The 19,630-nt window shown below is 42.4% G+C and overlaps 1 protein-coding gene across 10 annotated transcripts in view; it reads left to right on the forward strand.

The window, feature by feature from the left end:
• FMN1 (formin 1) overlaps positions 1-19,630 on the forward strand; it is a 475,676-nt gene that overhangs the window by 25,032 nt on the left and 431,014 nt on the right. For all 10 annotated transcript variants that reach the window (XM_020913652.2, XM_020913649.2, XM_020913651.2 and 7 more), the window contains one exon: positions 15,079-17,064. In XM_020913652.2, coding sequence (XP_020769311.2) covers positions 15,210-17,064 — 1,855 coding nt within the window. In that variant the 5' untranslated portion in view covers positions 15,079-15,209. The remainder of the gene's footprint in view (positions 1-15,078; positions 17,065-19,630) is intronic.

The raw sequence follows: 19,630 nt of genomic DNA on the forward strand, positions 1-19,630 counted from the left end.
AACCTGCCATTTGGATAGGTGTAATCTTTGACTTCTGATATATGATATCTTTTAATGTTTCTGCCTTTCAGTTGAGGTCAATTAATAGATTTTTGAGAAGGAACTTGTGAAATCATCTGGAAATACTTCTAAGATTGTGTGTAAATAGTGTGAGAGAACTGTTAGACACCCATGTGTTAGACACCCATGTGACATATCCAGCTATAGGAATTGTGGACATGAGCATTTTGCATGAAGTAGTGATGCTGTGAGTGGCAGTCAAATGGGGAATTCTCAGAGCAGCACAGTTTATTAAAGGAAGACTTGTATAGAGCCTGATACTAGTTTCTTTGCCAAACCTTTGGGTCCAACTATACCTGCTGTGACATGGAAGGTGTTTGTCTTAGGACCTGTTGAAATTAGGGGTGAGACTTGAATTCTTTTAAATTCAGGTATCAGAAGGTAAAAGCTAGTTAGATATTGTTTAGACATTCCCATTACAACTTCCAACCTCTGCCAAAGGTGGAATGGATTTAAATGTTTGAGTAGAGATAGTTCTAAGTGTCCATACCCACAACTAAGCTCCTGCTCACAGCAGGGACTCTTTCAAAGTCTGGGGGTGCTCTGATTTTTTTTTTTTTTGTACCTGCAGTCAAAGCTTATTTAAAAAAAATTGTTAATTTATTTTTTTGGTCGCACTACACAGCATGTGAGATCTTAGCTCCCCGACCAGAGGTTGAACCCCCGCCCTCTGCGCTGGAAGTGCAAAGTCTTAGCCGCTGGTGGTGGTGGTTGCTGTTCAGTCACTCAGTTGTCTTGGCAAAAGAATATCTCTGTTTTAATACGCTGTCTAGGTTGGTCATAGCTTTTCTTCCAAGAGCAAACGCCTTTTAATATCATGGCTGCAGTCACCATCTGCAGTGATTTTGGAGCCCAAGAAAATAAAGTCTGTCACTGTCTCCATTTTTTCCCCATCTGTTTGCCTTGAAGTCATGGGACTGGATGCCGTGATCTTCGTTTTTTCAATGTTGAGTTTTAAGCCAGCTTTTTTACTCTCCTCTTTCACTTTCATCAAGAGGCTCTTTAGCTCCCCATTGCTTTCTGCCATAAGGGTGGTGTCATCTGCATATATGAGGTTATTGATATTTCTCCTAGAAATCTTGATTCCAGCTTGTGCTTCATCCAGCCAGACATTTCACATGATGTACTCTGCATATAAGTTAAATAAGCAAGGTGACAATATACAGCCTTGACGTACTCCTTTACCAATCTGGAACCAGTTTGTTGTAACCACTGGACTGCCCAGGAAGTCTCTGAAGTCAAAACTTATTAATATTCAATCATAATTATGTTAACTTCACTTAAGCAGATTTAATGTTTATGTCCAATTTTAACTGTCCTCACTGCTCTGGGGCATTGTGAGACAAATCTTTCTCTAGGACCTGGTGAAAACATTAGATTGAACACTTGCATACTTTTAGAACAGAGAAGAGTTCCTGGCAGGAATTTTGTAAACATTACATGTGCTTTTTCCCTTCTGCCAGATGGATTAATTAACATGCTGGCTAAGGGGCATGTAGATCATGGTCTTACTTGTGTAATTGCCATAATGTCTTAACCATCAACTGTCTTTGTGACCCCATGGATTGTCCATGGAATTCTCCAGGCCAGAATATTGGAGTGGGCAGCCATTTCCTTCTCCAGGAAATCTTCCCAACCCAGGGATTGAACCCAGGTCTCCTGCATTGCAGGCGGATCCTTTACCAGCTGAGCTACCAGGGAAACCTTAACCATGAAAGAAGAGAAATAATCCTTATGTAGAGGTGTTAGAGGTCTCCTGTGAGTGTCCCATAACAGATTTACTTTCTCTCCCCAGTGTGTGGATGCTCAGTTGCTAAATTGTGTCCGACTCTCTGCAATCCCAGGTACTGCAGCCCTCCAGGCTCCCCTGTCCAGGAGATTTTCCAGGCAAGAATATTGGAGTGGGTTGCCATTTACTCCTCTAGGAGATCTTCCTTACCTAGGAATCAAATCCTGGTCTCCTGCATCTCATGTATTGACAGGTGGATTCTTTACCACTGTGCCCTATGGGAAGCTGCTCTCCTTGAAGTTTTTGAAAATGCATTATTTTGTAACTTTTATTTGCAAATTTTTAAGATGTTTAGGCTTCGATTCTATTTCCAGTTCTTGTGACTTTATGTAAGTTACTTAGGCTTATATGGTTCTCATGGGTAAAGAGGGAGTGTTGTTAGTACTCATCTCGTAGATCTGTGAGAATTAATGAATGAGGCATTGGAAGCACTTAAGTGGGGCCTAGCATTGGTTAAGACTTCATGAGATGTTGCCTCATCTCATCTTCCTTTTCCTCCTCTGCTTTCTTTTCTTCCTCCTTCTCAACCGAATATGAATCCACCTATTTTTAATTTTTGTAGATTGTTATTGATTGTCTTTAAAATGTTACCTTCCTGGCTGTCAGTCAACCAAGAAAAATGAGCTTGCCAGACAGCAGTGGAGATTCCGGCTATCTTTGCCGAAACAGACATTGACACTGGGTTGGAATGGAGTGGTGCGTTACCCTGTTCCTTTCTTGGGAGATCCTTCTGTTTAAACATTGCTATAGAGAGAGTTACTGGTATTGTGCAAAATTCATTTCAAAATAACTAACTCACATGGCAGAGTTTATGAACTGACACTAGATTTAAGATGAATAAGGGCCTATCTTGATTACCATGGTAAGCATTAGGGTTTGTGAATCTTTTGCCAATATGTCTTCTTCAAAAGCAACAACACAAAAAGGAAGCAGATACACCTTATGAAGCCATTTCCTATAAATTATTGACCTATGTAGGATTCTGAATATTTAATCAGACATAGAACTCTTTTAAAGATCATACTTACATGAGAAACCCTTACCAAAGTGGCTTTGAGCCCACTTGCTTCATCCTGTGTAGTACTACATTACATTTAAAAGTCTATCCAGCAATAAATTTTTTTATGGCACTTTTTAAAATGGTTTTCAGCTATAGTGGAATAGTAGAAAGACCACGAAACTGGGAATCCAGTAACCTGGATTTGAGTCCCACTTCTGTTCCTCACTAGCTGTGTAATCAAGGGCAAGTCACTTTAAACTTTCTGGTCCTCTTTAGCCTCTCTGTACATAAGCAACAATGACAACATCTGCCATACTTGCCTTGGAGAGTGGTGGTATGTTTCCAATGGAAATTGGGGCCAACAACTTCTTTTACAGAAGTTTATACAAATCTCATATTATGGTGATGTATGCCAATGCAGGAGACAAAATAGATGCGGGTTCGATCCCTGGGTCAGGAAGATCCCCTGGAGTAGGGCATGGTGACCCACAGTATTCTTACCTGGAGAATCTCATGAATAGAGGAGCCGGGTGGGTTTCAGTCCATAGGGTCACAAAGAGTCAGACACTACCGAAACAACTTAGCATGCACACATTCATGGAAGTATTTGGGAGTGGTTTATAAAGTTAGAATGCATAATGTGAGACAGTAGTTTTTTTTTTTTTTTTTTCCGTAACAGAGGGACTACAGGGGAAACAAGAAAGATGGCAGAGTTGCTTTATCTCTGAGTCCCCGTCCTTCTCCCTTCCTCCATGAGGTCTGTGGTCTCCGGTGGCTCTTTAAACAAGAGAGTGCCCTTAAAGCCCCCTCCCAGGGTCTTTTCTCCTCTGTAAAATGTAAAAGCCTATTTTAAATCCTTTATTCCTTATAAGTGGAAAGTCATTATTCGAGAGCAGTGTCCTTAATTTGGAAATGCAAATTTGACTTAACACATGCCATCACTGTTCCTGATTTAAACTTCTCATGAAAGCAAACTCCACAGAATGGGTTCACATATTTAAAAAGACACTTCTAATTTTTGAAAAGAGAGCTATGCCTGTCTTAACCAAGAATGTGCCAAGCCCATCTTTATGGGATGCTGTGCAATCAAACACTGACCTTTGAAACTTAAGTGTTTGATGTGTAAGTATCTCATATGTACAGATTCTTTTCTAAAATCACAAGGAAGGGGTTTCTTCCCACAGTATACTCATATACTTCCAATAGATGACTATATAAACCCAAACAGAGGCATGAGCCCAGAGATGTGTTGAGGATCTTGATATCTGATATTTTCTTGGCGATCGTGTGGTAGGCTGGAATTTATCTTTGTGTCGTGAAGTTTTAAAGAGGTAAGGGAGAGGTGAAGAAAGGATTCCCTGAAGTCTTTGGGGGAATCTTCAATGTTCACACCTTTTAGCACATATGGGTATCTGAGTGGCTTGGTTCGGGGATTAAAAAAGCAAACAAACAGGGCTTTCCAGGTGGCTCATTGGTAAAGAATCTGCCTGCTAATGCAGGAGACACAGATTTAATCCCTGATCCAGGAAGATCCCAATGCCCCAGAGCAACTAAACCTGTGCGCCTTAACTATTGAATCTGTGCTCTAGAGCCCATGCTCAGCAAAAGAGAAGCCACTGCAATGAGAAGCCTGGGCACTGCAGCTGGAGAGTATCCCTCACTTGCTGCAGCTAAAGAAAAGCCCATGCAACAATGAAGACCTAGTACAACTGAAAATAAATAAGTAAAATTATTTTTAAAAATAATTCACAGTATGTGAACTGTGAAATTCTAGATGTTCAAGCTGGATTTAGAAAAGGCAGAGGAACCAGAGATCAAATTGCCAACATCCATTGGATCATCCAAAAAGCAAGAGAGTTCCAGAAGGGAGGGAGGTGGGAAGGGGTTTCAGGATGTGGAACACGTGTGCACTCGCGGCTGATTCATGTTGATGTATGGTAAAAACCATCACAATAATTAAAAGTAATTATCTTCCAAAAAAAAAAGAGCGTTCCAGAAAAACATCTACTTCTGCGCTATTGACTATACCAAAGCCTTTGACTGTGTGGCTCACAACAAACCGTGGAGAATTCTTAAAGAGATGGGAATACCAGACCACCTGACCTGCCTCCTGAGAAATCTGTATGCAGGTCAGGAAGCAAAAGTTAGAACTGGACATGGAACAACAGACTGGTTGCAAATCGGGAAAGGAGTGTGTCAAGGCTGTATATTGTCACCCTCCTTATTTAACTTATATGCAGGATACATCATGAGAAATGCTGGGCTGGATGAGGCACAAGCTGGAATCAAGATTGTCAGGAGAAATATCAATAACCTCAGATAAGCAGATGATACCACCCTTATGGCAGAAAGCAAAGAAGTATTAAAGAGCCTCTTGATGAAAGTCAAAGAGGAGAGTGAAAAAGTTGGCTTAAAACTCAACATTCAGAAAACTAAGGTCATGGCATGTGGTCTCCTCACTTCATTGCAAATAGACGGGGAAACAGTGGAAACAGTGTCAAACTTTATTTTCTTGGGCTCCCAAATCACTGCAGTTGGTGACTGCAGCCATGAAATTAAAAGACACTTGCTCCTTGGAAGGAAAGTTATGACCAACCTAGACAGCAGATTAAAAAGCAGAGACATTACTTTGCTAACAAAGGTCCGTCTAGTCAAGGCTATGGTTTTTCAATGGTCATGTATGGATGTGAGAGTTGGACTATAAATAAAGCTGAGCACAGAAGAATTGATATTTTTGAGCTGGGGTGTTGGAGAAGACTCTTGAGAGTCCCTTGAACTGCAAGGAGATCCAACCAGGCCATCCTAAAGGAGATCAGTCTTGGGTGTTCATTGGAAGGACTGATGTTGAAGCTGAAACTCCAATACTCTGGTCACCTGATGCAAAGAGCTGACTCATTGGAAAAGACCCTGATGCTGGGAAAGATTGAAGATGGGAGAAGAAGAGGGCCACAGAGGATGAGATGGTTGGATGGCATCACTGACTCGATGGACATGAGTTTAAATAAGCTCTGGGTGTTGGTGATAGAGAGGGAAGCCTGGCGTGCTGCAGTCCATGGGGTCACAAAGAGTCAGACACTGAGTGACTGAACTTAACTGAACTGATTTTGTAAAAATTGCAAAAAGGAGCCATTTTCCTTATTCTTTGATTACCAGCTGTGACTTTGGCTAGAAATTTGACCAAACTAATTCTACTGAACAAAAGTTCACCTCTATATAATTATTTCAGAGATTCTCCAGTAACTGTTATAATAAGGCCCAGCTTGAAATGCTTTTGACTCTTAGTCAAATCAGAGTTTTAAAGGTAGAGGTTTTGCTTCTACAGAATAGTCTAGCATAGTGCTGTCCTTCTTGTGACATTGTAGGACTACAAAGAAAATCATAAAATTGCAGTTTTTATGAAGAAAAAATTCTCTTTCTTGTCAAGGCTGATCCTCCTCATTTATCCTCAGTCCCATGTCTTCATCCTTTGGGGCCTTCCTTCATCTATTGTTCCATACTTTATTCCATCTTTCACTTGTATCATCAATAGCTCTCTCTTCGCTACCACTTTTTTCTCAGCCTAAAAACATGCTCAAGTTTCCTTTGTCTTAAAAAACAAAAACAAAAGTAACCACGAAGTCAAAGCCGTAATACTTGTACAGGTTATTATTTATTACCTTCTCTTAACTATCTGCCTGTCTCTTGCTTTTTGCAGTATTTTTTGGTGTTCTGTTACTTTGCTAAAATTACTATCTATAGCTGTTCTTCTAATCTCCCCTTCTAGTTGGTTTCTTTTTCAGTTTCTTTGCAAAATTTTCTGTTTTCCTGAGTTCCTCATTGTTGACGCTATTTCTGATCTCTTTCTACTCTATTCTGTTCTGACATTACTGCTAGATTCATCTCTCTTAAGTTTAATCTTGGACATATTACTTTCCTCTTGGACATATTATTTTCCTGATCAAAACTCATCAGTGGTTTCCCTTTTTTTTTTTATGATGTTAGCATTAATTTCCTACCAGTCTGGATTCAAATTTTTTTTATGATGTGGCATCACTTCATACATCCTTATACACATCCAAAAAGGAAAGAAAGTCATTTTTCCCTTTGTGCACGTTAGCAAATTTCCCAGTCTTATATGATGCTCCTCCTCTTGTATTTCCCTTTTCTTAATCTCTACTTGTTGAGATCTTACCCTTTATGAGAGGCAGCTTCAAATGCTTCTCCTGGGGGATTTTCTGATCCTACAAATCTAACGTACTTTCTCCCTTCTCTGACCTCTGATTTTTTGCTTGATGTCTACTGAATGGATCTCTTTCTGCTTTGCATTGTAGTCATGTAGCTGTGACCCTCCTGTACTCCTCCTCCCGCTGTGTTTAGATTCTTTGAAGAAAAATTCCTTCAGGGAGAGAAGAGCTAGAAAGATTTTGCAGACCTACCCTTGTGTTTGTATCTTCTATCTGAAGAACAGTGACCCTGTGTTCCAACCTAGGGTGGGTAGGAGGTAGACAGGCAGGCACTAAAGTGTCCAAAATCACATGTGAGAGACACAAGTCAAAACTACGTAGGCCTGAATGAGCAACGGGAGGGAGCAGTAATGGTATCCAGAAGAAGTAACTGTAGCTGAAGGAGGACTCCCCAAGAGCCGCTGAGGTCTTCATGAGTAGAGGACCCACCTGTTAGAAAACCATAGTCTAGGAGGGAGGGAGCCAGGGAGTAGATATCCTGACCCTTTTCCCATTCTGCCTTCTGACCTGGTGCTACAGTGGCTAAAGCGAGTGCCTAGAGCGCAGGGGAGCTTGTTGCTTCTGCTGCTGCTGCTAAGTCGCTTCAGTCGTGTCCGACTCTGTGCGACCCCATAGACGGCAGCCCACCAGGCTCCTCTGTCCCTGGGATTCTCCAGGCAAGAACACTGGAGTGGGTTGCCATTTCCTTCTCCAATGCATGAAAGTGAAAAGTGAAAGTGAAGTCGCTCAGTCGTGTCTGACTCTTTGCGACCCCATGGACTGCAGCCCACCAGGCTCCTCCATTCATGGGATTTTCCAGACAAGACTGAGTCCAAAAAAAGTCAGTCTCCTGGTGCTTAAATTGGTATGTAAAAGGACAGAGTGTGAATCTGTATGGAGATGGACAATTTCCAGTTTAAAAATGGAAGTTATAGATAATCTATTTTAGTAATATTGGACGCAGATGGAGTCACAGGGCATGGCTGGGCCAATGACTGAGCGAAAAAAGATTTTGCATTGGCCTTTTAGGCCCAGAATCAATTAGGAAATCTACAGTAAAGAGACAGAATGACTGCAGCTAATTCTTGGATCTAATTTTAGGCATTGGTGAAATAATGTCATGAGCATTGACTAGCATCTGCTAAAGGCAATAATTTCCTATTATGATGAGGCACAGCAGATCTTTCCATTTGGGGTAGAGAAAAATCATGTACTCGCTTACTGGAAAAAGAGTCAGGGATGAAATCAGCCCAGCAGGGTTGTTTTGGAGAGACTGTCTGCCTGGAGTTTGCGAGAGGAAATGAAAAACCTGAAGACTTACCAGGGAACAAAGTGCTTTCACAGTGGGCAGAACCAGAGAAGGTCACTTGGTAGACCAGATTAAGATGTATAATTTAGTGTGGGGCACCTGCAGGGCTGCTGTGTTTTAGTCAAAGCAGAGTGAGGCAGTGCTGCTTGAAATAGGCCTATGCACTCAGCATGGAATTGTATATAATCCCACTTCATAGTCCTTTCTTTATATTTTTAAAAAATTTTTATTTATTTTATGTTTGGCTGTGCTGGGTCTTTGTTTTGATTTGCAGAGGCTTTTTCTTGTTGCTGTAAGTGAGGACTGTTCTTCGTTGATGTGCACAGGTTTCTCGTTGCAGTGATTTCTCTTGTGGTGGAGCACAGGCTCTAGAGTGTGCAGTCTTCAGTAGTTGTAGTACACGGGCTTAGTTGCTCTCTGGCTAGGTTTAGTTCCTCCGTGGTGTGTGGGATCTTCTGAGATCGAACCCATGTCCTCTCCATTGGCAGGCGGATTCTTATCCACTGCACCACCAGTGAAGTCCCTTTCCTTGTATTTTGCTTTTTTTTCTTTTTTCCACTCCTAAGACTTACAGTTCCTTTTCTCTGGCTTCTCAGATGGAAAATACATGAAATGATTCAACATTGTACTGTACTCCGACTTGTTAATGGATTGTCCCAGGATAGCTTTGGCCCTGCTCAGAAGCCTGCTTTTGATGTGGGCCATCCTGCACTGCTGAGGTTGAAGTTCATTTGTTCAGGGCAGACTTCTGCCAAAAGGAAGCATTTTCTAATTTTTTGGTCGTCTTGTAGGTATCACCAAGTCGTATTTTCAGTTCGTGGATTAGAAGCTTAGAAATTAAATTTCTCGTATCACAGAGGACCTAAAATTTGAAGGAAGAAAGAACATGAGGTATGTTTATCCAGATCCAGATGCTGGCAGGGATGCTAGACTGATGGCTGAATTCTGACAGTCTGTTCTTGCTTGAGAGAGGGAGATTTAGGGAGAACCACAGATAGTTATTCCATGCTCCAGAAGCAGTTCTATAATTATTCACTGATGATAGTAGAGAATGTACACAATGAGTTTTTTTTTTTATAAAAATGATTCCAAACTGTGGAAGAGAATGGGGAAGTAAGTTTGGAAATGTTTGTATTTCTTTGCAATAATCTATCTTAAATTTGGATGTTCCAGTGATTCTAAAATTCATCCTTGGACCAGAAAACATGAAATTATCTCTTCTTTTCCATAAATTTCCTCTAAGATGCACTGTGGTTGCCAAATTCAGGCAAGTTGGAGTGTCTTTGTGCCACTAGTATATCAAAACTTGTGTTCTTGTGCATTCAGTGGAAGCACTTGTTCTTTTCAACTAATTCTCCCTTATTATTAAACTATTGTTCTCAGTCCCTACCTTCCACTGCAGATAATGTTTTTTGCTTGAAATTTTTTGTTAAATGATAAGGCCCAGAGAGAGAAGAAATAGGAATACCTTCTCTATGATCATTGGAAACTCAGGAATTCTGAACACATGGCATGAACATTTACATCTGGATTTGGACCCCTAGAATCTGGTATAATAGTATTTCATCTTGGAAGCAGCAACACCTCTGTGACACTAAAAAAAAATTTTTTTTCGTGACACTAAGGATGGAACTCTTCTCTTTGACAATTCATGGGGACTTGTTTTTGCCAAGTATCCTGCTATGCACCACAGCCATTGTTGAGATCTATAACCTCAAAGTCACACCTTTCATTTTCTATGTCCTGTGTTTTGATCCCTGGTTGAAATGGTCTCCATCATGGTATGATTAACCATGTGATTTTTACTATTTTTATGGTATTTCTCTGCAAAAGAAATGTAGTAAAGGTAATTGTAGAAGAAAATGTAACAGGTCTTTGAGAAGGGATGATAGATAAAGCTGAAGCAAAGAATTTATGGATGCAGCTGGATATGTGACTTCTGTTACTCTCAGAGAAGGGACAAAGAAACTTCTGCCATTAATAGGATTGGGTTGGCCAAAAGTTCAATTCATATTATAGATTTTTCCATAACACCTTACCAATATTATGGAAGCCCTATGGTTTAATATAGCTTTAGCTTCTGAGATGTGGGTTTTGGTCTCAGTTTGTACTGATGGGAAGATTTAAATCTAGAGTTTATAAACTTATAATAAAAGCATAATAAGTTAGACTGTTGAACTTTATTTAGATACAAAATTTGCGGAGTTATCTTACTTCCTATTTCTTTCTCAGCCTCTTTTGAGGTTTCTTTTTCCTCCATTTATTCCTTAAATATCTGTGTTCCCAGTACTATACTCTGTGACCTTTTCTCAGTCTGCATACTCTCCATGAGTAACTTCATCCAAACCCATGACCCATCCAAACTCCATACTGTTTGCATCCTGGTTCTTTGTATTGCTGAGTAGTTTAGAGATGCATCCTGAATATTTGGAATATTATACACTCTGAGTAATGTTTTCCCCCTTTTCAGGCAGCCGACCTGGTTTAGTTCAAGCTGAAGGTTCCAATCAGTCTTCTGTTGGTTGTGGTTTTAAGTGTTAACATTCAGAGCCTTTGCAGTGTTCTTTGGACCTTTCCCATGCACATGCTACCCAGTTGCACCTGTAGGAGGGTAGCATGCAGGATCTTAGTCCCCAACCGGGGATCGAACTGGGACCCCAGCATTGAAAGAATGGAGTCGTAACCACTGGGCCACCAGGGAAGTCCTGGAGGTCTGTCTCTTAGTCTGAAGGTCTGTTAGTTTTTTGTTTATTTTTTGTTTTTTTCCAAAGTCTTTTGAATGCTGCTTAGGATCAGGTCCACACGTACACAGTTGGGGAGTTCATAAATCACTAATTGGGTTATTTTCTAAGCTCCCCATATTTGGGGGACTCTCTGGGGATTTTCAATCATCTAACTATAAACCTGAGACTTTATCCACCTCTGCTTCAAACTTCCTGGAACTGTACTGACATCTGGGGCCAAGGAGGGGCAGAACAAAGAGACAAAAAGGAAGAAAGGGGCAGAGTTTGCCGCCACTGTCTTGGGGCTACAGTTTCTCAGACCAAAGAGGAACATTCTCTTTGTTTAGAGTTTTAGGTGCCAGCGGGCTCCTACTGCTGCTGCTGTCACCGTCAGGAGATATCTTTGCTATTTCTGATTCTGTTCTAGAAGATTTCCTCCAAAACTTTCTCTGTTTGTGCTGATACTCACTTTCATGTTTCAGGTGATCTGAGTCTAGGCTAAGGGGCTACTGGAGGAAAAAACGGACAAATTTAACTGCAATAAAGCAGTTGGATGACACTTCAAAGTCTAGTCTTCTCCACCAGTTGCCTTGCTACTGTTTACTTTTCAGAGTACTCAAATAACCACTCCATGCACTCTGTATAGATTTTTAAAGTGTATTTAGTGGTTGAATCAGGATGAAGTGTGATTATCTTACATAGAACTCCTTATATATGATATGAAAGTGAAAGTGTTAGTTGGCCCAGTCGTGTCTGACTCTTTGCGACCCCGTGGACTGTAGCCCACCAGGCTCCTCTGTCCATGGGATTCTCCAGGCAAGAACACTGGAGTGGGTTGCCATTTCCTTCTCCAGGGGATCTTCCAGACCCAGGGATCCAACCTGGGTCTCCCACATTGCAGGCAGATTCTTTACCATTTGAACCACTAGGGAAGCCCTATAACCTTAGTCTTAGCCCTTGCTGGTCTAGTCTCCACTTTGCTTCTGGGGTGATCTTTGTATAATACAAATGTAAATAAGCAGCATGCCTTGCTTAGGATTCTTGAGTGATTCGCTATGGCTCCTGGGATGTTCCAGCTCCTTAACCTGTGTTCAGTACAGCCTTTTAACACACTTCTAGTCCCCAGTGCCCAGATTGGAGAAAATGTAGTTTCCCAAGAGCATGGGACAAACTCTTGTTTCCGTTTTTTTTTTTTCCTTTCTCTGTTCTGTGCCTCCCTGGCCCTAGACATGGGCACCAAAAAGAGCATTCTGTATTGAAATTTCTATGTGGAAGTGTTATTTTAAAAAATAGTAGCTTCATGCCTTGAATTGTGGTTTTATTGCTATAAAATCCAATCTCATAATTTCCTAAAACTTGGCTTTAGTTTCCCAACCATGACTAATATACATAATACTAACCATGACATTTTCTCCATGTGTATAATCAAGACTTATAAAGACAAGGAGAAAAAAGTAGTTAACCCTATAAAATAGCACTGTATGTCTATAATTTTCACAAAAGATACAGCCTTCATATGAGTCTGTTCCTCATTTTCTGTATTAGAATTTTCAAGAGTTCTACTTGACAGGTACAGTTGCAATGAGCTTCTGGTGCCCTGACCCTGAATTATATTGTTTAAGGGACAGCCTTAGAGAACAGCATTTTGTCTGATCAGACATGCCAAAACACGAGTTGTAAAAGTAGCGAGATATGAGACATATTTGAAGAAATAATGTAATACTAAGCTAGCAAAATAAAGGAACTCTTCTATTCAAGTTTCTTGAAAAACTAGTTCAGCATTAGAAAACAGTAAATAAGGAGCCACTTTACCTACAAAGCCATGAAGTGAGACAGATCTGTTTTATTCTTGCTTCTTTTGAGCTATATGGCCTTAGACAAGGTCCTTAATCTCTCTGAATTTCAATTTCTTCATCTGTAAAAGGGAAATATGTTTGTTAAATGAGATAGCAAAAAAAAAAAAATGTGTACACGTATATGTTCAATACATAAAGATCCCTCTCTTAGAGCATAGACTTTTAAAATAGACAATCATGGTTTCATCTGAAATCATAGCATGAACTTTCTGCTGCTACTTTGAACAGATTATTAAAAAAACCAACAAACTTTGACTCTTCCCCTTCTCCCACATCACACACTTCTTCTAATCCAGGGAAATTGAGAAGGTAAGAGGAACTAGCGGAGAGTGATGCTTGAAGGCAAGATAAGACCTTTCACATCTTTCTGCAAGTTAGAATAATAGCACTTCAGCAGCTTCACTTCAGTTCTTTCGACAGTTCCTAAGCTGAACTCTCAATGCTCAGCATCATGAAGAGTGGATATTGGCAGCTATGCAATTGCTTTTATAACTGGTTGTTTATGACTGTTGTACCACTTCCAAATAAAAAACCACCTCCAAAGTGAGTTCTTGGATATATTCAGAGAGTTTGTACTATTATGTATTAAGAATCTATATACAGGGGCACCTTTAAAAAGGCCAGGAATGAGCATTTTAGACAAGTTTTAGAGATATTATAGTTGAATGATAACAACCCCATAGAAAGCTGTGAGAGAGGCAAGGCCTCAGCTAGCCTCCCATTTCTTCTCTGCTTCCTCTTTTCTTGCCCTTTAACCCCTGTGAGTACCCCAAGTCCTTCTGGAACTTCTCGGTTGACCAGATGGTTTCTTTTTTTCTTCTTTTCTTTTTACCTTCATTTTATCCCTCTTGTTTTCATCTGTCTTCAGTAAGGAGTCTCTGTTAAAAAGCCCTCCCTCCTTTCTCTCTTCCTACACTCAAAATGTAGTTTTATGTACAGACCTGAGATATCACTAAAGATATCAATGGTTAATAAATGGTTGTTGTGTTACCCTCCTCAGGGGATTTCTTTTTAAGCTTGCAAGTCCTGAAGACTGGGCAGTGCCTTCAATTGAGAAAGGAAGTGTCATAATATAGAATTCTAAGCTCATGACTGTGTGGAGGGATGTTAGCCAGAGAGATGCCCCCGGGATACTTCACATCACAGGAGGGAGCAGCTGCCTTCCCCATCGATGTGACATTTCAGCCACTTTGATGGTGAAAACATTGATTGAAAGTCCATACAGGGCCAGCAATGGCTTACAGATTTTTCCTTTTTCTCTGCCATTCCATTTGACTTCAGATAGGCAAGAAGTAGGAAAACAAAAAAACAAACAAAGAGAACCTGATTAAGATGCCTGAGTTACTTCTTTTAGTTTCAAAATGAAAAATTTTCACTTTTAGCAGAATTTATGAATTGTGCCCAGAAGAGACGTCAGATTTGTCCCTAATATCTTTCCTCTGTATTTCTTTGACTTAAACAGAGTGTGTGTTAGTTGCTTGTCATGTCTGACTATTTGTGACCCCATGGACAATAGCCCACCAGGTACTTTGTCCATGGGATTCTCCAAGCAAGAATACTGGAGTGGGTTGCCATTTCCTACTCTAGGAGATCTTCCTGACCCAGGGATGGAACCCAAGTCTCTTGCATTGCAGGCAGATTCTTTACCATTTGATCCATAATCTCAAATCTTAGAAGGTGCTTCTTGGAGAGTAAAAAGGTTTGACTCATTTTTGCAAAGTCATCTTCCAAACCCGAGTTACTAAAATGGCTATGTTTTCTAAGGATCTCAAAGTCCCCTCTCCTCAGGATTTCTGGGAGGTGTGTTAGCTCTGTTTTATAGAAGAACCTAGACGAAACCTTGAGAAGTTGAGAGACCTGCTTAGGGTATATATGAAGTTGCCACATAGGGAAAAGGGGCAAAGGGACTTTGGTCTTGGGGCTTTAATATTAGAGCACTCTCCTCTTCAGAAAAGCTTTGCTAGTCAAGGGTGGGCTGGGAGTGGGGGAGAGGTTGCAATCAGCCTTCTGGCTGATGTCTTGAGTTGATTGAGGTCAGCCAGAGGGGAAGGGTAAGACCAGTTATGCTTTGATTTCTGTCGGTATGTGATTCCTGCAGTCTGTTAGACTAGCTGCTTTCCTCCCCTGTTTCCCTCACAGGCAGGCTCGTTGCTGGAGATGACTGTCAGCTGCTTTCCCCACACTGCCACCATCACATGCCCCACCACCGGAGCCTCAGAAGCCTGACCACAGACCAGCATCTCCAAGGCATGAATAATTAGGTAGGCATAATGGAAGGCACTCACTGCTCCCTCCAATTGCGTAAACCCATTACCGAACTCTGCTACATCAGCTTCTATCTTCCAAGGGGTGAAGTCAGAGGATTTTCGTACAAGGACACCGTAACTCTAGACAGAGCCAGTAAAGGGTTTCATAACTGCTACCAAGTCAGGGAGGGGTCCGACATCCACAGCCTCAGCCTGCAGCCGAGCGAACATCCAGGCGACATCTTTTTCAAGCCAACTCCCACGAAAGACATTCTGACTGAGCTGTACAAACTCACCGCCGAGAGGGAGAGACTGCTGGCCGGTCTGCTGAGCTCAGACCACATCCTGGGGATTACGATGGGGAACCAGGAGGGGAAGCTGCCTGAACTCTCTGTGAGCCTGGCCCCCGAGGATGACTCTTTCCAGAGTGCTGGCGACTGGCTGGGGGAGCCCGCCGTGGGCTGTCTCAACAAGAGGAGCTCCCACGGGGTCAAAAAGGCCCGGAGGTTTGGTGGAAGGAGAGGGAGCTTTGACGGGCTGTCTCAAAGCTCCCTGCAGAAGAGGGCAAGAAGAAAGGGGCATGGGGAACAGGAATTGGGTCCCCTGCTGGGGAAGGACCAGGTCTTTTCCAGCAGTTCCCTTCCTGTCTCTCGAACAAGGCCTCATCTTGGGCTTCTGGAGGAGAGAGGCAACTTGCTCCTCGATGGGACGCTTACTTCATCCCTGCGGAGGAGAGAGAGCTGCACCCTAGAGGTCCCCAGGCCACTGGATGCTGACTCTGGCTCCGGAAGCATCAAGAAGCCTTCTGAAGATGTGGGGCTGGGAAGGGGCGGGCTGCCCACTGACTGCAGCTCCACGGAGCCAGGGGATGATAGTGCGAGGGAGCTAAAGAGAACCCCTCGCAGGCTGTTGCATCAGCAAACAGGCTTGACTGAAAGTCACAAGGAGCCTGAGAAAGAACCAGAGGCAGAGAGAGGCCGGAGAGCAAAGGCTGCTGAGTGGACTCACAGGAAGAAGCCTGTCTCCAGAGTGGTGGCCAGAGTCCAGGATCTGTCCACTCAGGTACAGAGAGTAGTCAAAACGCATCCTGCGGGTGAGGGAAAGATTGCCCCTGGCCTAGCAGCCCCAGCTGAGTTCATACCCAGCGCAGACTTGCTCACACTCCCGGGAGCTGAGGCTGGGGCTTGGGGAGCCAGGGGCCTGGACAAGGAACAGCGAAAGGACAGGTCATGGCAGCCATCAGCTGGGGAATGCCCCCCAGCCAGCACTGAGGGGGCTGTGAACAAGGTCCTTCTGAAGGTGATAGAGAGCGAGAAGTTAGATGATGCCGCTGAGGGCAAACGGCTGGGCTTTCCCTTTGGGACCATTGGCATCCACACCCTCCCAGAAGCCAGGAGCAGGAGGGGAGCTGGGCTTGGAAGAGGCAAAACCTTGTTTCTGGATCTGCCCCGTGGTGGCGTGGACCCTGGAAGTGATGAGAAGAGGCTGCCCCCACCAGCGCTGGCCACTCTTGGCTCGGTAATTAATAATTCATCCTTTCCACCCAGCACGCACAAGCGGATGTCACCTGTTCCCTCCCCTCTCTCTCCAAGGCTCCCCAGCCCTCAGCATCATCACAGGATCCTCCGGCTCTCCTCACCGCCTGGAGAGAGGGGAGCCGCTCTTGATGACTCTCTTTCCCGAAGGAGCCGTGCTTTCTCTGGGTCCCTCTCTGCTGACACCTTGGAGCCACCATCCTCTGCCAAGGTCACGGAGACCAAAGGGGCCAGCCCCACCTCCCTCAGAGTGGGCCAACCTCGGTTGGTGCCCAGGGAACCTCTGGAAAAGACCTTGGGGCCGGGAAGGACCACAGCTCAGCCCCAGCACCAGTCACCTCCAGGTTAGTCCCGGTTTAAAATGCTTTACGTGTGTTCACGGGCGACCTGCTTGTGCTATTCAGAGACTGGCTAATTAACAATGAGTCGATATTCCTTGCCCAAGTCAATTCACCTTATAACAGTACAGCTGGGAGTGTTATTAAGGAGTGTGGAGATGGTGTTGACTTACGGGGTTAGGGGTGTAGTTGCTTCTAGAAGCAATATTTTGTAAATGCCTTAAATTTTTTTGTTTGTTTTGGCATGCTCCAAAGCTGCCTCCATGGCTCCTGAACACAGGACTCTCAGAGGAAACAGGACTGGGCAGGGAGAAGTAGCAACTCGTCACTGCCTTTGATGCTAATTGGCCCCTTGACCTAAATTCTGCTGTTCACGCTGCTGGGGTAGCCTGGATTGGTTGGGATTCTCTAAGAAGAGTGGAAGCATACTGTGTCTTTGCGCTTCTATTGTCAGAGGTTTCAGGTTTTGGTTTTGCTTCTTTATGGTGATCACTTTTGTAAGTGGTCTTATTTTATGACAAAAACTTTTTTTTAAATACTAGAAGAGGGATGAATTCTAACTTGAAGAAACTTGGTTCAGATTTTCTGTTGTTTTTTTTTGTTAACTCTTTTTTAAAATTTCTCAAATTAAGCACAAAGTAATGTTTATCCTGAAGTTATGTTTTATATATATGGGTTTTTGCTGTTACTGGTATAACATCATGTCTTATGCAGAAGGTGCTAAAGAGCTAATTTGGCTTGTATGTTTCATGTGATTTAAAATTTTACATGAAAATAGTTCTGGCGGTTCTATAAGTGGGTTCAATAAGACCCAAAAAGACAGTTTATTAAAGTGCCACTCCTGTATTCACACCGTGTTCCAGTCCAGTGCGGCCAGGTGCTCAGGGTATTGCATGCCTTTGTGTAGGTAATAGGTTCTTTTTCAGTAGTCATTTCACAGCATATGGTCAATGCTTTGTCTGGGCTCATAATATAACGTAAAGTCCCTTAAAGGTTAGAGGAAACATCATGTGAAATTTTTGAGATTAAAAATATCTATCTAGGAAAGAGAAATGTAAAAAGCTTCTGTTCATTTTGAACTCTTGCCGTTTTATAAATGTCTCTAAATCACTGATCCAGGGTGTGATTCTTTAAAGTGTAGTAAATGTTCTTCGTTTTGTGTTTGTAGTATACTGCTCTTAGTTTGATGACACTTGCTACTTCCTAATAGAACCAAACTGCTTCATCAGCAAAGTCATAGAACTGTCGACTTTATATCATGTGTCATTGAACCCTAGTGATGAAAATCCTTTCTCTGTGTGAATGCTGGCGCCTTCGAAATACTGGGAAAGGAAGCTCTCTGCAATTATTAGACAGAGACTTCTAGAGACTGGGCATGCAAGAGCCACCACAATCCCAAAGGCTCTTTTTAAAAGTCACACTAAAAAAATAAAATAAATAAATAAATAAAAGTCACACTAACTCCTACGACTGGGTGTGCCTCTTCTCCAGAAACCGCGTTAAGCACACTGAACTTCAGTAAATGTCCCCCCATCCCAACTTAGAATTATCTTTTTATTTTGTTGTCCTTTTTCTATTAATAAAAAAAGGGTATTATAAAAGTTCTATTGTATCTGGGTCAAGGTAGGTGCGCCGAGGACACTCAGTTTCTCTGATGACTGACCTTGAACTCACTGAAGGGCCAGTTCAACAGATGGTCACCCTTTCATGAGACCTCGCCATCCAACTGCTCAGAACCATTCCCTTTTCTTTGGTCCCAGCCTTCTGCTGGGATCTTCACAGCACTTTAGGATCCAGTCATTAGAGTCACGTGGATTCCTTGGCAGGAAGACTGCCTGTGCTTCTAACATTTTATTAAAAAATAGGCATTGGAAAACAGAAAAATGGGAGCAGGAGAAACCTTGTTTTTCTGGCATGGGTAACTTCTCTTTTGCTGGGACCGTCCTCTGGGACATCCAAACATTGTTTCTTATCATCATCCTTCTTTGAAAAGTGTGAAGGGAGGGAGTTCTCCAGATACTATTTTTCATCTGTATCTTGCGTTCCTGTCTTATGTCTCCCATCAGTCCCCCTTCTCTGTGGCCATGAGTCCTCATTGTTTTATGGATCCTTCAGTGACTTTCAGCAGCTGGTGGGTCCACACAGGGAGAATTTTCCTGCTTCCGGCTGCCTTTGTGTTTCATTTCACTTCTCCTACTTGCATATCCCAACGGCAGCCTCAGACAGCCCCATATGAGGGTGGATCATTCATTTACCATCACCCAGCAGCAGCTCTTTATCTGTTTCCAGTTCCCACCTTTCTCCCACGTTAGCTATTAACCACATTGAGTTTATGGTCTGTAGACATTTATTTCCTGTGGAAATAGCATCTAGGCATTTAATTGAAGTGATGCGATTAAGGTTATTGAAAGCACTTATTAACTACTCAAGTAAGAGATTAAGTCTGGCAAAATAATGAGATCTGTTTCCAGTTGGAGGGCTCTTTAGTGTTATGGGCAAGTAGTAATTCCCAGGAAAGACTGAAACCTGCTTCGCCTTCTCACAAGACCAGGCAGTGAAAGCCAACATTACC

The sequence above is a fragment of the Odocoileus virginianus genome, chromosome 6, assembly GCF_023699985.2.
Source record: "Odocoileus virginianus isolate 20LAN1187 ecotype Illinois chromosome 6, Ovbor_1.2, whole genome shotgun sequence".
NCBI classification, from domain to species: domain Eukaryota; kingdom Metazoa; phylum Chordata; class Mammalia; order Artiodactyla; family Cervidae; genus Odocoileus; species Odocoileus virginianus.